At 44.9% G+C, this 16,841-nt stretch overlaps 1 protein-coding gene across 1 annotated transcript in view; it reads left to right on the top strand.

Annotated features, from left to right (window-relative positions):
• fam20cb (FAM20C golgi associated secretory pathway kinase b) overlaps nucleotides 1–16,841 on the top strand; it is a 58,041-nt gene extending 41,200 nt beyond the window's left edge. Inside the window, exons 4-11 of the mRNA XM_086140302.1 lie at nucleotides 6,355–6,447; nucleotides 11,711–11,826; nucleotides 12,710–12,890; nucleotides 13,836–13,945; nucleotides 14,098–14,179; nucleotides 14,587–14,646; nucleotides 14,857–15,007; nucleotides 15,101–16,841. Coding sequence (XP_085996428.1) covers nucleotides 6,355–6,447; nucleotides 11,711–11,826; nucleotides 12,710–12,890; nucleotides 13,836–13,945; nucleotides 14,098–14,179; nucleotides 14,587–14,646; nucleotides 14,857–15,007; nucleotides 15,101–15,217 — 910 coding nt within the window. The 3' untranslated portion in view covers nucleotides 15,218–16,841. The remainder of the gene's footprint in view (nucleotides 1–6,354; nucleotides 6,448–11,710; nucleotides 11,827–12,709; nucleotides 12,891–13,835; nucleotides 13,946–14,097; nucleotides 14,180–14,586; nucleotides 14,647–14,856; nucleotides 15,008–15,100) is intronic.

The following is a 16,841-nucleotide window of genomic DNA, read 5'->3' as shown; positions in this document are numbered from 1 at the left end:
ACGTCGGTTCCTCCTCGCCATCATCAAATTATGGCGTGATACAGCGGCGACACCAGTAAACAGCCGTCGCGTATTGTAGGATGCCGTGGCGCCGCGCGGCCGTCTCAGATGCTGGGCGAAAGGCTTTTTCGTCACTTTATCAAATGTCATTGCTCCAAAGGTCAGCCTTTGCACACATTATGCTGGAGATAAAAAAAAAAAAAGAAAAAAAAATCCCCCCCCCTCATCTCCACGATGGGGCTTTTAGAGCTCACCTGCCTCCGTGCAGCTCAACACCTCCCTCTTGAGGTTTTAAAAGACAAATCCCCGTGTGTGTGTGTGTGTATGTGTGTGTGTGTGTGTGTGTGTGTGTGCTTGCATGGCAGACCCCGTGATTGTGTATGGGAGTGGAATCTACAAGTTCTGCGTGTGTGTTCTCTTTGCCATGCTTGTGGGTTTGATGGATGGTGTGTGACAAGTGTGCAGAGTCAGCCCTTTGGTGGGAACCTGCTGGGGCTGGAAGATGCCCTTGTCCTTTTATATTTTACAGCGGATCTTTTTACCCCTCCAGCCTTCTTCCCCTCCATTCTGTGGCCTGTGACCACACCGAAGCTATAAGTTTATGATGACTGATTGGCAGTTTGACTTTGAAACTAAATAAAACATCCCCTCCGTCCTCTGCCCTCATGCATTCGCATGGTGACACTTGGATTTCATGGTTTACTCTCTTAGCGTATCATCATTCATCTGCTTCCGCTTTGGGGAAACCCCACAGCAGATAATTCATATCATGCTTTCTTGGTGCCTTTTAATTTCATCTTATACAGATATAAGATACCTTACCAGGATTGAAACTATAATTTTGATCTCGTATTACGAAAATATCTCGGAAATAAATTAGAAAAATCAAACACACCGTAATTACAGATTATATATGTATGTATTTATATGGTGAGCTTAAATGGTAACGTAATATATCAGACATTTCAAAATGATACATCGCAGCGATAAGATAAATGCAGTTATACTGCCTGAAATGGGTCCCTGTTTTTTTTTTTTTAAAACCGTGCCCGCGATTTAAATACGCACAAAATTAGACAATGCCGTCCGTCGTTCACATCTACTCCATTTCCCGCTCGCAGGGAGCTGAAGCCAGTCCCGGGGTACATTCTGGACCGGCAGCCAGTCAATCACAGGGCTGACATTCAGAGACAGACCACTATTCATTCTCACATTCATACCGACGGTCAACACCGGGTCTCCAGTCGCACTTACATTCAAAAAAAAAAAAAAAAAAACGGGGGAATATTAGATTTATCCCTGTGTTGTCTAGCCCTAGTTGGATCAGATACCTGCTCTTCTCTGCGGTGACAGCATTCGGATTTCCATTATGTTGGGCACGTCCGGACGAAACCGCGCCAGGAACATGATTTAAACCTCCGAAGGTCAGACCGGGAAGGAACCTGAAAAATAGGAAGGAGAAAATAAAAATTCTGTTCGGTTTTGTGGAAGGAATTCACGGTGAAACCCTTTGCGAATCATCAGTAATGAAATAACAACATTCTTCACAAGAAATGATTTGTGTCCGCTGCAGTGAAATGCTGGTCATGGAAAGGAAAAAGGGAATTATGGTATGGAGATGCTAGCGGTTGGATTCAAATGTCAGGATGAGATAAAGCAGGGCAAATGTATTTAAAGCTGGAAATGAAATCTTTTGATTGTTAAGGAAGCCAGAAGGTCACGGGGCTACAGCTCGCTCTGCGCCGGGCGCAACCGAGCAGGGAAATAACCTGCGAAACAGTCGAAACGACAGCCTCGTAGTCGTGGTTACTTAGTTGTGTGTTTGTTATGGGTTTTTACCAGAGCGACAAGACACGGGGCATTGATCTTGTTCGGGGCTGAGCTCGGGCTGCTGTGCAGGCAAGCGCGTTCCCTTCCAACTGATCGGTGAAAAACGCCAGTGTTTCTCTTGGACAAACAAATACAGTAACTGTGTTTCATTTTGCAGCCTGGGGCTAAATACCTTCCCCATCTTAATGTCAATAACAGAGAAGGAAATGCCTCTTCCTCGCCTCTCCCCTCCCCCTCCCCCCCTTTTCGTTTCTCTCCAGAGGTCATCTACACGTTGCATGTGCAGGTAGATTTTTCCAGATGCAGCGCTTCCATTCACCTTTATATTCTCACACTGTTTGCCGTTAGACCTCGGCTGCCCCGGCGGCTCCCGGGGCCCCTCTGAGCTGGAAGCGGAGCCAAGAAGCTGTCTGGCCACCCAGTGTAAACTATGTATTTACAGGAGGGCCGGGGTCACGCTGGGCACGCTCGGCTATGTCTCACCTGCTGCCGATGATAAAGGATGCTCGCGCTGACAGGCGCTACGGCGGTGCCAGATCTCTCGTGAAAATATAGGGTTTCCTTTGTCTTCAAAAACGGAACGGTATTTGGCAGCCGTCCGGGCCGAAAACAAGAAGAAACGTATTCCTCTTTTGGCGACCCGAGTGCCAGATATCTACTTATCGTTCTGCATAAATCCGCTGCGAATTTTGTAAATATTTTAAGGGCCAAGCTCGGGCGGGCTGCTGGAAGTGAAAGGGACGAGTAGCTCTTGAGCAAGCAGCATATCTGCGCTTCTCTGGTTTCTCGGAGCTCGCTGTGTGCTCAAACATTTATAGAGCCAAGACTTTATTATGTGGTCATGCATTTATGTATGTTTTCCCTGACTTCTGTTGGCAGCGCTGTTTCCACATAACAACATGCCCCTAATGGCTCGCTTGATCAGAACACACTCGTATTTTTCCAGAACACAGGTGCTGCTGTTTCGAACATTATGTTACGCAACCCTGTGTATCTGTAACCGCAAAGAGTCCTCTGCCATCCTGAAGGCCCGGCCACATCGATCCAGCGCCTTCGATGTTTAACTTCCTCCCCTTTCTGTCCTCCCCCCTTGCTCGCCGTCCTCCCTCCTGATCAGCGGGGGCAGATGGTGTCATCGCGCACTCTAAATAACTTTATTGACATTTGAATTGGATGTGGATCTCAGTAATTATCAAGCCCTCCCCGCTTCCTGGCACCACACTAACATCCGCGCAGGAACAGCTCAAGCCCAAAAAACAGAAAAAAAAAAAAAAAACAGATGGAATCACGTGTTTCAAGCTGGTTTTCACATCCGCCTCGATCTTACTGACACTCACACATTTGGGGGAGAAAAGCTGTGACGGTAAACGTGTGCACCTCAGGGACGGCACACAGATGTCTTTCAGTACCGAGCCTCGGAGAAGAAGCATGAATAAAGCTACTTATAGCGCCGTCCTCCCCCTATGGAAGCAGCAATGTGGAGAGTACATGTGAAGTATGCTAGCAAATTTCTTTAACCCCAAATAATCAGGAATCGTCGCACTAGTATGTTTGCGCCTGCTTATCTCCAACCAATCTCCATGACTACGCTCCTCCACTGACAGCGTAGCCATGAAATTCAGGGAGGTTAAGACCCTGTCAGACTTTTTTTTGTCTGCAGGATCTTAACACATTATATCTGCCGTCACTGGATAATCTTTTATTTTACTACACATGAGCACATCATGCAGCGCCGTACTCGGATGATGCATGCAGCTGGCATACGCGTCACCCCATTGTCATGGTACGTCGTATCGATATTTGGAAATATTATCTCTAAATTTCAGCTGCCTGGATATTAAAAAAAAAAAAAAAAAAATCTTCATAGAATCAACCGCAGAAAATGAATCTAAATCAGACAATCAGATTTAGGGTGATAGCACTCTGGGCAACTTAACCAGCGGGTTAAAGCCAACAAACTACCGGCGTTGGAGATGAATATCAAATTATGCGCACCTTAACACTTTAAGTTACGCATGGGTCATATGTCGCAAATTAACAACAAATCAGCAATATCTTAACAGCACTGATGTTCCTCTGGGCTCCTGCTGAGAACTCATATTTTATTCATTTATTTGCCATGTATTCATGTCAGTTAACATATATGGCGAATATTGGGCGATAAAATCAGCCAAAAATGTCTCAGGCTCTTCTTCTGTCTTCACGATTTCTAAAGTTTTGCTTCAATTCCCTCACGCACATTTCGCGTTGGGTAAATTTTATAGACTTTTGGCTGCGCATAACCTACACTTGTCCCCTTTGATTAAACAGTTGTCAGCGTGTGACTCTATTCTAGACTGAATGATGTTGTCCTGTTTCAGGGCTGAGCGGCACTGGTGTAAATAGACGCGGCTCTTCACTTTCAAAGTCGGTATCATTTTTTCCCTGATGTAGAGCCTGAGACGTGTCCCTGAATCGAGGCTATCCAGAAGAAGACAGCGATACAATCATCAGATAGAGCGCTCGGCCTTTCCTGACACCGCCTCAGTGGCGGTGCTGGAGTGAGGGATGAGCAGAGGAGAGGAGAGAGGAAAACTGCCAAAAAGACAGGGAGCCGGGGGAGAGGAGATTTATCATTTCTAAATGAATTTGGATGGAGATCATTGGAGTCTTCCTGAAACATGAAGTAACGTCTGTGAGGGAAGTTCATGATATTCAGTAGCTGATTTTGCTTCAGATCATATTTGCAGAGGCTGGGAAAATCAAAAATAACTTCACTGAACCGAGGAGCAGTTGGAGTAGAGTACACTGCTAGTTTCCATCCCAAAAAAAAAAATCTTGTTTTTCTTTTTTCTTCGAGACAACATTCATTCATTATCTATACCGGTGACAGGCTCCAGACGTCACAAGGCAGGGTTCCCCATGGATCGGACACAAATAGAGACATACCGCCATTCACTCATCACGTAGAGACATAAAGCCTTTCTCTCTCATTCACACGTCTGGCCAGTTTCAGATGAACCTCCTGCATGTATTTAGACTGTGGGTGGAAACCAGAGAACCCACAACAGACACAGTGAGAACACAGAGACTCCACACAGAAGACACTCCGCCGGGGATCTTCTTGGTGTGAGGCAAAAGTACTCTGTCTTGGCCATCACGCCGGCTTGTTTTTTTTTGGAACAGAAAAAAAAAAAACACCGGAAGATTTTTTTTTTTTTTTTTTTACGAGACGCGTATCCAAATCTGTGTGTTATTGTTTGCGACTTTTGATGCAAGTGTAATAATATGTCAATATGTTCTCCGGCCAAAGTTTCTGCCGGCTCAAACTTGCTGTGCTCATCCGTCTGCCTGCCAGCAAAAACTCCAGAACGTCAGAAGGAGAGGGCAGAAGATGGTAAAAAAAAAAAAAAAAAAAAAAAAAAAAAAGATGACACGCGGACAAGGGAGGAATAAGAAGTGGAGGAAATAGAGGACTTTTCAGTGAATAAGTGCTTCTGGGCTCCATGTTAGGATTGTTAATGATGGGTGCGTGTAAGCCACGCAGCTGTGGATTCCGAATCGGCCGGCCAGCTGAGGGAAGAAGTGGCGGAAGGAACAGACAGGGGAAGGGAGAGGCAAGCAGATGAAGTATTAGGCTGTCGACACAGAGGAGAGAGCGGTTCGGCGAGAGGGGAGGGAGCGTTTTGAGTGAAATAAACAGAGAGGCATCCAGGGAGAATAGAAAGAGAAGCAGAGAAAAACAGGACTCGCCAAGATAGTTTCCATTCTTCTCACCCACCGTCACCAAGCTGAAGCAGAAATCTGAGAGGCTGCAGCCAAATCATTACACTCAACTGATTTTCTGGAAGATATTTGCTGCTGTCAATAACAAACAAAGCCAGGAGGAGGCCGTTTTCATAAAGAGGAAAAACAACAAAAAAAAAAAAACCTCCGTTGGTGTTTTCACCTACACTTCTTCGGGTGTTTCCGCCTGTCTGTCCTTCCCCTACGTGGCCTGCGCTCCATCAACTCCGGGATTTAGGACTTTAAGAGCCTCTTTTGCCTCTTGTAAGAGCTTTAAGGCTGAACGTGTGCGGGAGGCAATTTGGGGGAAGGATCAAGAGTCGGACAGAAATAGGTACTCACCAGGAACAGGGGTTGATGCTTGAGGAAGGAGGCTTTGACCTTGAAGTGTTCCTGCTGTTTGGCTCCCCACAAAAACACCCACAGTCACTTCCACGGGGGAGTTTTGTGAGGCAGGGACACTCTTTTTATTGTGGCCCGGTTATTGCTCACACATGCTTTTGGCAATATTGGGTACACAGGTGTAAAGCCGGAGTTTAAACACTGACGGGCCTGTGGTTGTGTGTGTGTGTGTGTGAGGGTACAAATGGAGGATGTACACATGGAGGTATTTAAGCCAATGTGGAAATATTCCTATTTTGAGAAACCGGGCAATTAAAAAAAGCATTTCTCAGTGAAATCAGCAACCAAAGATCTCAATGTTCTGAAACCTCGCCCATTTTGACCGAACTGTATGCCCCTTTCTTTGCGTTTCTGCAGGCAGACCCGTGAGCAGGAGACCCCCCCAGACTTCTTCTACTTCTCTGACTTTGAGAGACACAACGCCGAGATTGCTGCCTTTCACCTGGATAGGTGAGTTCAAAAGGAAAAATAAAGGCTGGTTGTACGGTCGGTCTTTCAATGCGCGACAAATCTAAATGAAGTATTTTATGAGGCCGTTTATGAGACAAACATAGCACGTCGCTAAACGTGGTCTTTTAAGCAGATTGCCTCGCTTGGCTTTGGTTGGAGGAGCGCCAAATTGCAAATTTCATAATTCCACACACCCATTAATATCCTCATGTGAGTCAAAATGCTGAGCCACAGTCAGCTGGTTGGTGTAATGATGGTACAAAGTGCAAGAGGCCGGCCTGCTTAGGGGTTCCGACCAGGATTTCCGTGCGTCTTATGCCACCCTTACGTCTAAAGACTTGAAAAGATTTGGAAAAGAGTCATGGAAACTACAGCTAGATTCTTTCAGCATTTTTTTTTGCCATCACACAATGTTTTCAGCGGGTATTTGCAGAGCCTCTGCTAGTTCGGTCCATCGCTTTTCCTCCACCATCCACTCCTCTTTCCAGGAAGTCCATGCTGATCGTGGACATCCTTCTCCGTTCCCGTTCATCCATAGTTAGTTAGTTAGTTAGTTAATCCTCTTCGTTCCGGGTGGAACACAAGGCCTCGACTATCTGCTTCCATCTGGTCCTGTCCTATGCAGCACGTTGTGCTTCGCCCCATGTAAGGTTTGCCATCTTCAGGTCAGATACTGATCGGGCCCAAAACAAAGATCCGCCTAGGAGCTTGGAATGTACGCACCATGTTCGAAACATCCAAAGTTGCCCAGGTTGTCAGTGACAAAGTTCATCCATACCGCAAAGAAATAGTGTCAGTGCCGCCACTTTGGCGATTGTTTGGTTTTCTGTTTCCGGTTTTATTGGAGTTCATCTATTGGTTGTTGATTGTGTCACGTCACCGTAACGACTGAAAGACTTGAAATACGGTTGATATTGTCGTAACCCCAAGACTGGAAAAAGACTAAACTACGCCTGCTCCAAAATTATAAGATTACCACCCTGAGACGATGGGAGCGTGCTGCGACACCTGTAAGCGTAAGACTCTTAGGATTTCCTTCCGACGTTCAGCTTTACGTCTGCGACTGCGAAAATCGTAAGGTGCAAGCCCAGCATTAGTTACATTTTGTAGGCGAAACAAGTCTCCTATGTTTTGCAGCAGGTTAAAACTTTGGTAATTCAGTCCCAGGCAAACCAGAAGGACACAAGAAGTAAAAACAGTGCCCTAGATTCAACAAATGACTGCATTTTTCTGTCCCGGGTACTGCTACATCAATATGATTTTATTAACAGAATTCTATCGAAGTGGATTTCATCAAGGGGATGCGTGTCTCCGTGTGCGGCCCTGCGATCGGCAGGCGACCGGTCCGGATTGAAGCCCGCCTCTCGCCCAGTGACAGCCGGGACGGGCTCCAATGTAGCTTAATAGCATCGCATCCAAAAGCATGTTAAATGGAGAAATTGAATAAATAGGACAAACAATGTTACACGTCAACCAATTGTTGTAAACAGAATTTGGGAAAGTGTAAATAGGGTCCATGTTGGTACCAAATCCTGCAGGAATAAAAATTCCAGGTCCTTCAATCAACCCCCAGTGCCGCACGCCTCCAGGAATGCTTGATGCCATTTCGGTCATTTCCAAAGGCATTTCTGTTTCTCAGCAACTATTGGCCGGTCCTCATATTCACCCCCCCCCCCCCCCATCCTCATCCCCATGGAGAACTGTTTTGAATGGCTCAGCAGAGTGGAAATCAGGCCTGAATAAAAGGGCGGCCAGACTGATCCGCAGATTTAAATGAAACTGCGATTGGCAGATCCGTCCGGGGACGGGGCTCGGGTTTTCATTGTCTTTACGAGGACCGGCAAATGTTTTTGAATCGATTCTAAATCTTTCACGCCCTAAAAGCTCTGTCTGCTCCCGGGGGGAACAATGTCCTGCAGGTTTTTTTGTTCCCGCCTGATTGCTAATTTGCCACTTGTGTCAGCTCATTAACCGCCTGGCTGTGAGGAACAAAAAACGTGCAGACCACCAGCCAAGGGGGGGTTCCACTCTTACAATAATGCCCTGGGACATGTGTTTGCATTAACTTGTTCTATATTTTGTATGAAGACAAGCATGCTGATGTTGAACCATTTCCTAATTAACGTTTTTACCTAAGTGTGTAAGCAGCGTGTTTGTTAAAATGTCATCTCAGTGACTCATCCATTCGGCAGACATTTTGCTGTTCTCGTTCCGTAAAGCCAGAATGCAGAAGAAATGCGCTGAGGTGAGGGTTAAAGTTGACTTAAGGTTGGAAAATATTAGGTAAGAGCTACTCAAGTGTGTAGCAATCCTGAACTGGAGAGTGTGTGTGTGTGTGTGTGTGTGTGTGTATGTGTGTAGGATTACAGGCACGCCATTTTTCTTCAGTGCAAGACATTTGTACGCTTGTTTCACTTGTTCACTCCATCAGAAAATCATTTTGTTTTTCTCTACCAACAGCGTGTTGTGTAACCGGGACTCAAATTGTAATGGTTGTGCGCTCGGCGAGGCCGTGACTCATGGGGAGTGAATGCCGCCCTCCCGCAGCTAGCATCTGACTGAACAATGACGGCAGCCTCCTTACTTAGCTAACCACCACCGCTCTCTGTCTTCACTGCCTTTACAAGGCTAACACTTCATGGTCAGATCCTCCCGCTGCAGACTTTAATGAAAAGGGAAAACCTCACGAGGCTCTCTGACAGAGGAGGGAAAGGCAACGGGCAAGGCTGCGTGTTATTAACAGCACGGGGATTGTGTTTTGGTGTGAACGCTGGTGTTTTTCCTATACTAACACAAGATGAGGCTGAGGTCACACACACACAAGTCCATTCTCATTTCATATGCTCCCAGAAACACACTCACACACACACACACGAATGCACGACAGGGCCACCGACGGAATAAGGATGTTGAATCTGCTCTTCCTTCAGGCGCAATGACACAGTTCAGCAGCAATTGCATTAGCAGCAGCTTTCCTCAACAGTCTGCTACACATCTGGTCCTCTTCTGTACACACATATGAAAATACACTTACACACTCCCAGCATATGTGTGGGTTAAGAGGAAGAGAAGGAAACCAAAGGCATGAAAGGCCCTGTGCCCATTCTAAATATAAGCCAGGCAGGGTTTGCCAAAAGCAGCGCTTTTTTTTTTTTTTCTTCTTATTTTGTCTGTTCTAAATTAGAGCCTGGCTACAGAACTGCTCCTGCTGCTGCTGGTGCAGAGTTGAGCTACACTGCCTCCCAGGGGACCCACAGCCACACATAGGCTCTTTTAAAGCAGCATTCACCGAGGCATGTGTGCACATAGAACCGCTGTCTTCTCTTATATAGGCTACCCGGCTAGAGGTATCATTTATTATGAGATTGGATTTAAATGGGATGTGCGTTAGAGGGGGGAAAATGAGAGCGAGCACTCAGCAGGTACGTAGAAGTAGAAGATCCGATATGGCCCAAAATATCTAACCCACGGGCATGTTGCACATTTTTTAGCTGGATATTTTCCAAAAAGATGATCAGTCCCACCCTGATTATACTGTAACACCAATTTAAATTGGCCTCCGTGGGAGTGGGGGGGGTCTATCAAGGGGAAGGGATATAGGACAAAAAGGTGTGAGTAATGAGGAAGTAAATTGAGGGAAGTTCTCGCTGTTCCCTTTAGAATGGCAGCAGGCCCGGACACAGCAGGGCAAACGCCGCTGTGTCCATCTGTTTGTTTGACAGCGGGGGAGCAAAGAGAAATAACTGTGTGCGTCTGCCTCCCTTCACCCACTACTCAATGGCATCATCTGTACAGAGGGCTCTCTGTTACCGCGGCATTTTTCCTCCCTTCCTCCACCTGCCTCTGCCCTGTCTCTCCCCACCTCTTTCCATCTTCATCTTTAATCTCGCTGCTGTCTTGCTGTGTGTGTGTCTCTACCCTCAGGCCCAGGCCATTAGGTGTTGTCAGACATATCAATTTTTAAAGAGGCCTCGCTGAGGTTGTATTGACGACAGGAGCCACACATGCATAAAATAGGTATTCTGCACGCACATAAAAGACCGGGAGAGACATTATAAAAGGGTGCTTTCTTTTCCTTTGCTTTCATTTCATGTGTAAACACATAACTACCATCCAGGCTGCCAGATAACCTCAGGACACAGAACGGCTCTGGCTGAAAACAGGGCACAATAACAGTTTGAACATCGAAGGAGTGTTTATATCAGGACTGTTTGGACGTTGAAATATTTCTGATGCAGAATTAAGAAACATTAAAAAAAAAAAACCTAGGGAGGTTCATGGCCATGTGGGGTAACAATTTGTTATACCACAGCGCCCCCTGGTGGAGAAGCTGGGAATGACATGATTACGGTCTCCGGTCCCCGAACTTTTTATTATTTTTAATTTTTCATGTTAAACATACTACAGTTCTTTAGCCCGGCCTAGAAGATATTTGAGAAATAAATATTTAAAAAAATAACATAAAAGTAGGAGACGGGCATAATGATAAATACGAGACAACACACAACAAATAGCCCTCACCTGAGCTTGACGCAGGAGAATCACCTGACGCGGTCAACCCGTACTTTAAGAAGAACTGCCAATATTCTCTCTTCAATCCAGCTTTCTTTGTGTTTGAAATCACTTCCCCTGCCTCCTCATACGACTGTTTCCACATTGTAAAAAAAAAAAGAAGAAGAAGAAACTCCGTAGACGTCTGTCTATTACTGCTAGAAGCAAATGGGCTACAGCGTGTGACGTCACCGAAACGGACGCCTTGAGCTTCCGGTCATTCAAATAATAAACAAACACATAGATAGATAGATAGATAGATAGATAGATAGATAGATAGATAGATAGATAGATAGATAGATAGATAGATGGGTTTTTCCATCTATACATAAAGATTCTGAGTCTGGTAATCAATAAAAAAATGGTATAGGTCAGTTATTCCTCCGGTGCAAAAGTCAGCTCCTGGCAGTGTCTGGGGCCTGATGGTCTGTTGGACTCAGCATCAGCTTCCTCCCACAAGAATTGTGGGTTTGAGGCCGATCTGGGATCGCAGCCTTTTGCCATTTATAGTCACACACACACACACACACACGCAGTGACTGATGAGATCAAAACTCGTCAGCTTGACCGAATATCCAAAACAGACCAACTTTCCTCATGTAGGTTTTTTAAATATCTTGCCCTGCCTTTATTTTTGAGCAGCCCTGTTTTTGAGCAATCTTGCTTACTATATTTTTAAAGATTTCCTCAAATATGTACTTCTGCCCTGCAGGATTCTGGATTTCCGTCGCGTCCCCCCTGTCGCCGGCAGACTCGTCAACATGACTAAGGAGATCCGAGACGTCACTCGAGACAAAAAGCTGTGGAGGACATTCTTCATATCGCCAGGTGCGCAGAAGATACCTTTCACTGACACATGATGCGAGGTGGAACTCCATTTTTGGTATTTAACTGATTCCCAAATCAGTCAGACTGATTTAGAAGGGAAATGTATTAATATCCCAAATACAGAATATCATCATAATATGATCATTATACTAAATGTGTCGCCTTTTTGTTTTTCTCGACTCATTACCTGCCAAATAGCTTTTTTTTTGTCTGTTTACTTGTTTGCTTGCGCTGACAATTTTTTTGCAATGAAATTATTCAAATTCCAAATACACTGTGACCTCAGGGGGGTGGAGGGGGGACAAGAATATTATTTATGACATTGTTTAAAAATCAGTAAATATTATCCGTCTGCCAAAGAAATCGAGAGGATGTTTCTTTTAAAATGTGCAATTAAATGACTCCTCATTTTAGTGGTGATCTTTGGAAAGAAAAAAAAAAAGAAAGAAGCACAAACTGCCAGAAGTCACAGTCATTAACAGCTTCTTCAACATGCAAAAGTTAAAACCAAAACCAAAAAGGACAATTTTACATGTTAATAGTGTGGAGGGGGAGATAGCGCCGCAGCCCGAATTAATGAGGACATTCATTCACTTGAGAACCGCGTCATCAGGGGACCTAAGTTTGTGTCAAAGCACTGCATTTAATTAGCCATGCAACTTTGACTTTATATATTATACACATGGAAAAGTCTCACAGGATTAAAAATTACTGACTATCTCAGCAATTATACAAGTCACTGGATGCCCTCGGGTCAGTTTAATCTCGTGCAAATTGGGTTTTCAATGTATGCGCCGTGCATTTTAAACCGGCACGGAGAGGGTGTTACGTTTTAGTCATCATTTCTAAGACTGATTGTATCCCTAATCTGTTTGTCGCTCAGCCAACAACGTGTGCTTCTACGGGGAATGTTCTTACTACTGCTCCACCGAGCACGCTCTGTGCGGCAAACCGGACCAGATCGAAGGTTCCCTCGCCGCCTTCCTCCCGGATCTCGCTCTGGCTAAACGCAAAACCTGGAGGAACCCGTGGAGACGCTCCTACCACAAACGCAAGAAGGCAGAGTAAGCGATGAACCCCTACTAGCTTCCGATGGCCTGGTTAGCACCTAACATAGCAGCTCTGACAGCATTAGCGTGTTAGTGTAAAAAGCGCTATATGGTGTCAGAGGTCAGACAGTTTAATATAGACAAACCTGCTTGCGAACGTATTTAATCACAAATAAAAATGGTTTTCGATTAAAATTTTAAATCAAGCTGCGAGCAAGCTTAGGTGCATAAACACAAAAATAAACAAACTCATGGGTTTTCAGCAACTAGGCGTTGCATGGCGCCAGTCGTGCGTTGGACTTTGCGTTGTTAAAATCGTCCACATCATCGTGTTTTCCTGTTATAAAGTTTCATTATAGTTCCCAAAAAAGTTGAAAGGGAGAAGTTAAGAATTACTATTGATCTGAAGAAGGAAATAATAGCAAACCCTGAGAATGGTGTTCGTGTTACAGATCTCACCGAGCTCTACGACACGGCTCAGTCAACCGTCCGTACGATCCTCAAGAACAAAGATGTGCGAAAGACGGCTGATGTGGCTAAAGGCGTTTTTACGTTATAGAAACAAAGGTCTCAAGTCTTAGAAGAAATAGAAAAGCTATTACCAGTTTGGCTTAATGAAAGACAGCTAGCTGGAGATAGCGTTAGCTAGGGTCTCATATGCAAGAAGACTTTACTTTTGTGCAAGTGCTGGCAAGCAGAGAAAAAACAGAAACACGGTAATAATTTAGGTAATCTGTAATTCTTTTCGGTGTTTTGCCGCAATAAACCCATAAAAAGGTTTACAAAAGTGAACAATATGCTTTTTGTGACTGGAGGACAAATCAACGGGATTACATTGATTTCAATGGGAAAAAACGATTTGGTTCACGGACGGAGTCAAGAACAAATTGAATTCATAAGCCGAGGTTTGACTGTTTAGTGTTTCTCATCGCTATGGAAACGGTTGTGTTGCCTCCTCAGATGGGAGGTGGACCCGGACTACTGTGAGGAGGTCAAACAGACCCCGCCGTACGACAGTGGGACAAGACTTCTGGATATTATGGACATGACCATCTTTGACTATCTTATGGGTGAGTCAAAATACAACCTCAAACAAAGAGAGACAGATGTATAGTGCATGCTGTGAATTGTTTATGTATGAAACATATTACATAGGAAAACAGGTCTATTTTTCCTATTTTATCATCAGTGTTGTTGAACATTTTACTTATTTCCATCAAAGGAAACATGGATCGGCATCATTATGAAACGTTCGAGAAGTTTGGAAATGAGACCTTCATCATCCACCTGGACAACGGCCGGGGGTGAGCAGACACACACACACACACACACACACACACACACACACACACACACACACACACACACACTCAACATGACATTAAAAGGTCACAGCAGAACTCTTCCTGTCCTGTATTTATATTTTGGTGGGTCAATAGCTAATAAACGTAGCATTCATTCATTCATTATCCATGCCGCTTATCCTGCGCTCAGGTTGGTGGGGGCTTGAGCCTGTCCTGGCCAGCATTGGACCAATCACAGGGCTGCAAATAGAAATGCAGAACCTCTCATTCACATGTCTGAAATTGCCATAGACCTCATGGTGCATCCCACCTTTCAAAATCAATTTAAAAAAAAAAAGATACAATATTTCCAGCTGATCCCTGCCATCACATCCATCATCATCCTGATTTCTTCTTTTCCACCCCAGGTTCGGGAAACACTCCCATGACGAGAAGTCCATTCTGGTGCCGCTGACCCAGTGCTGCAGGTAATAAATCCCCACGGATGACACGAGGAGGCGTCCAAATGCTGACGAGGCTTCTTTTATGTGCGAAGGTTTAAACCGGATCTCGCTCCGATTTCATAATGCATCCTTTTCAAAATGAGTGCAAGATCGTGATTGGTGTTTGGCGTGATTAGCTTCTCGCGATTAGCTTCTATATACAGTACAGGAGCAATGACCGCTATGTCGCCGCAGGGTGAGGAAGTCGACCCACCTGCGTGTGCAGCTACTGGCCAAAGAGGAGTACAAGCTGTCCACGCTCATGGCAGAATCCCTGGTGAGGGACCGTCTCAGTCCGATCCTCATCCAGCCACACCTGGACGCCATGGACCGGCGACTCCGTCAGGTCTGCGCTTTCACCTCATCGCAGATCATCGTTTTTCTTTTTCTGAAGTCACAGCTGCCATAGCGACGAGCTTTTTCTGTTGGTATTCACCAGGTGCTGAACGTGCTGGCGGACTGCATCGAGAAGGAGGGGTACAGTTACGTCGTGGAGGACGACCTCCAGGGGGACCGAGGGACGGAGCACGCTCACACCGTCCCGCGGCGGAGGTAGCTGGCTGTGAGAGCTCACCGCCGGAAAAGACCGAAGATTGGAGGCGTGGACTGAACAGATACGCTCATCCTCCCCAAACTGGACTGGCATCCTGTAACATTTAATTTTTCAGAGGGCTTGAACTGACGGAGAAGCCCGGCTGCCTCGGAGGGAACGTTAGCACGCAGGTGCGATGACTTTAAACGTGGAGATGCAGGTGACCCTGAAGACCTCTGGACGGATCCAGGCCCCGGATCATGAACAGAAACGACCCTCATCACCTTGACTCCTTAAATATCCGACCCGGACTCGAGTAGGACAGTGTCACCGCAGCTGAGTCACACAGCCGGCGTCCCGCTGCAACACTACCAAACCATGAAAGTCTTACAAGAGATGCCTTCTCTTTGTCTCGTTCAGGACCCTTTTTTGAATTCAGTGAATTCAGAGGGACATGTAAAGACCCCCTCCGACGTCCCCTCTGCTCTTCACACTCGCCGAATCGTGTTTTACTTTGTACGCATTGTTTGAAAAGTTTTAGTTGCGCATCCAAAACGGAGGAGGAGTTTGGCATGTCTTAATTATCCAAAATATTTTCTTTGAATTTGCTGCAAAAAGTACTTTTTGTGTGTGCTTCCCCCCCCCCCCCCATCAGTTTTTCAACATTGCTACAAGATAAACAGAAATGTTTTTAATTGGAGTGCAGGTCAACTCCTGGATTTATCCATTGATTTTAAACCCCTTAATGTTCTTGAAAGAGTATTTATTTAAAGAAAAAAAAAAGTCATATTTATTGTTTGAAAGGAATATGAAACATCACAAGTAAAACAATTCACAAGCTACAGCTACAGTCATTGGAGTTAACGCTTTCGACGCAGACGTGTGCTTCCTCATTTGTCCAAAAGGGGGCGTCACAAACACACAGAAGAAACTCAATCTCCATAATTCACCCAATTAACAGAATCAAACTGGATTACCAATTATTGATCAGACTGAAAGAAACAAATCTACTCTTGTGTTTACAACATTCAGTCTGTCCCCTTTTTCTCTCTCTCTTCTGATTTCTTTCACCGCAACAGATGTGAGTTTAGATTTTATGGTACCAGAAGCCAAATGTGACACAAATAGTTTTATATTATTGTTTCTTTGTAATATATTTGATGTTGCTGTTGTGGAGAGATTATTTTTCAGGATGTATATTTCATTCACTCACAGCGGCTGATAGTGTAGCTGTTGGTGTCAACGATTCAGTCACCGGCTGAAAGTTAATATATATAATAGGAAATTCTAGTGCCTGTGCAATGATAGAAATACTTGAATGTCTGGTTTCATAGCGGAAAAGGTTTAAATTCCTCCCCCATTATGAGTATAGATAAGATGCGGAGGTCTACATATATGTGTGTGCTGACTCCATAAGGGTTTTTTTATACAGTCTTCTGTTTCCATAGTCCTGTGCCACTGCAACACATCTGAACTCATGGTTGAGTCGGCGGAGAACATTACATAAATGTGTTCTACGAGGGAAAAAAACGGTCCTTTTTTTTTTTTTTTTTTTTTTTTTGCTCCAAAACAGCACATTGTTCCCGTGGATTATTTTCTATTACTTTGCATCATGGTAAAAGTGCAATAAAACAAGATAAGCAGAAAA

The sequence above is a fragment of the Fistularia commersonii genome, chromosome 33 (assembly GCF_037954325.1).
Source record: "Fistularia commersonii isolate RoL2024-O1a breed Wild chromosome 33, RoL_Fcom_v1.0, whole genome shotgun sequence".
In the NCBI taxonomy this organism is placed as follows: Eukaryota; Metazoa; Chordata; class Actinopteri; order Syngnathiformes; family Fistulariidae; genus Fistularia; species Fistularia commersonii.
This window is presented reverse-complemented; position numbering and strand designations above follow the sequence as displayed.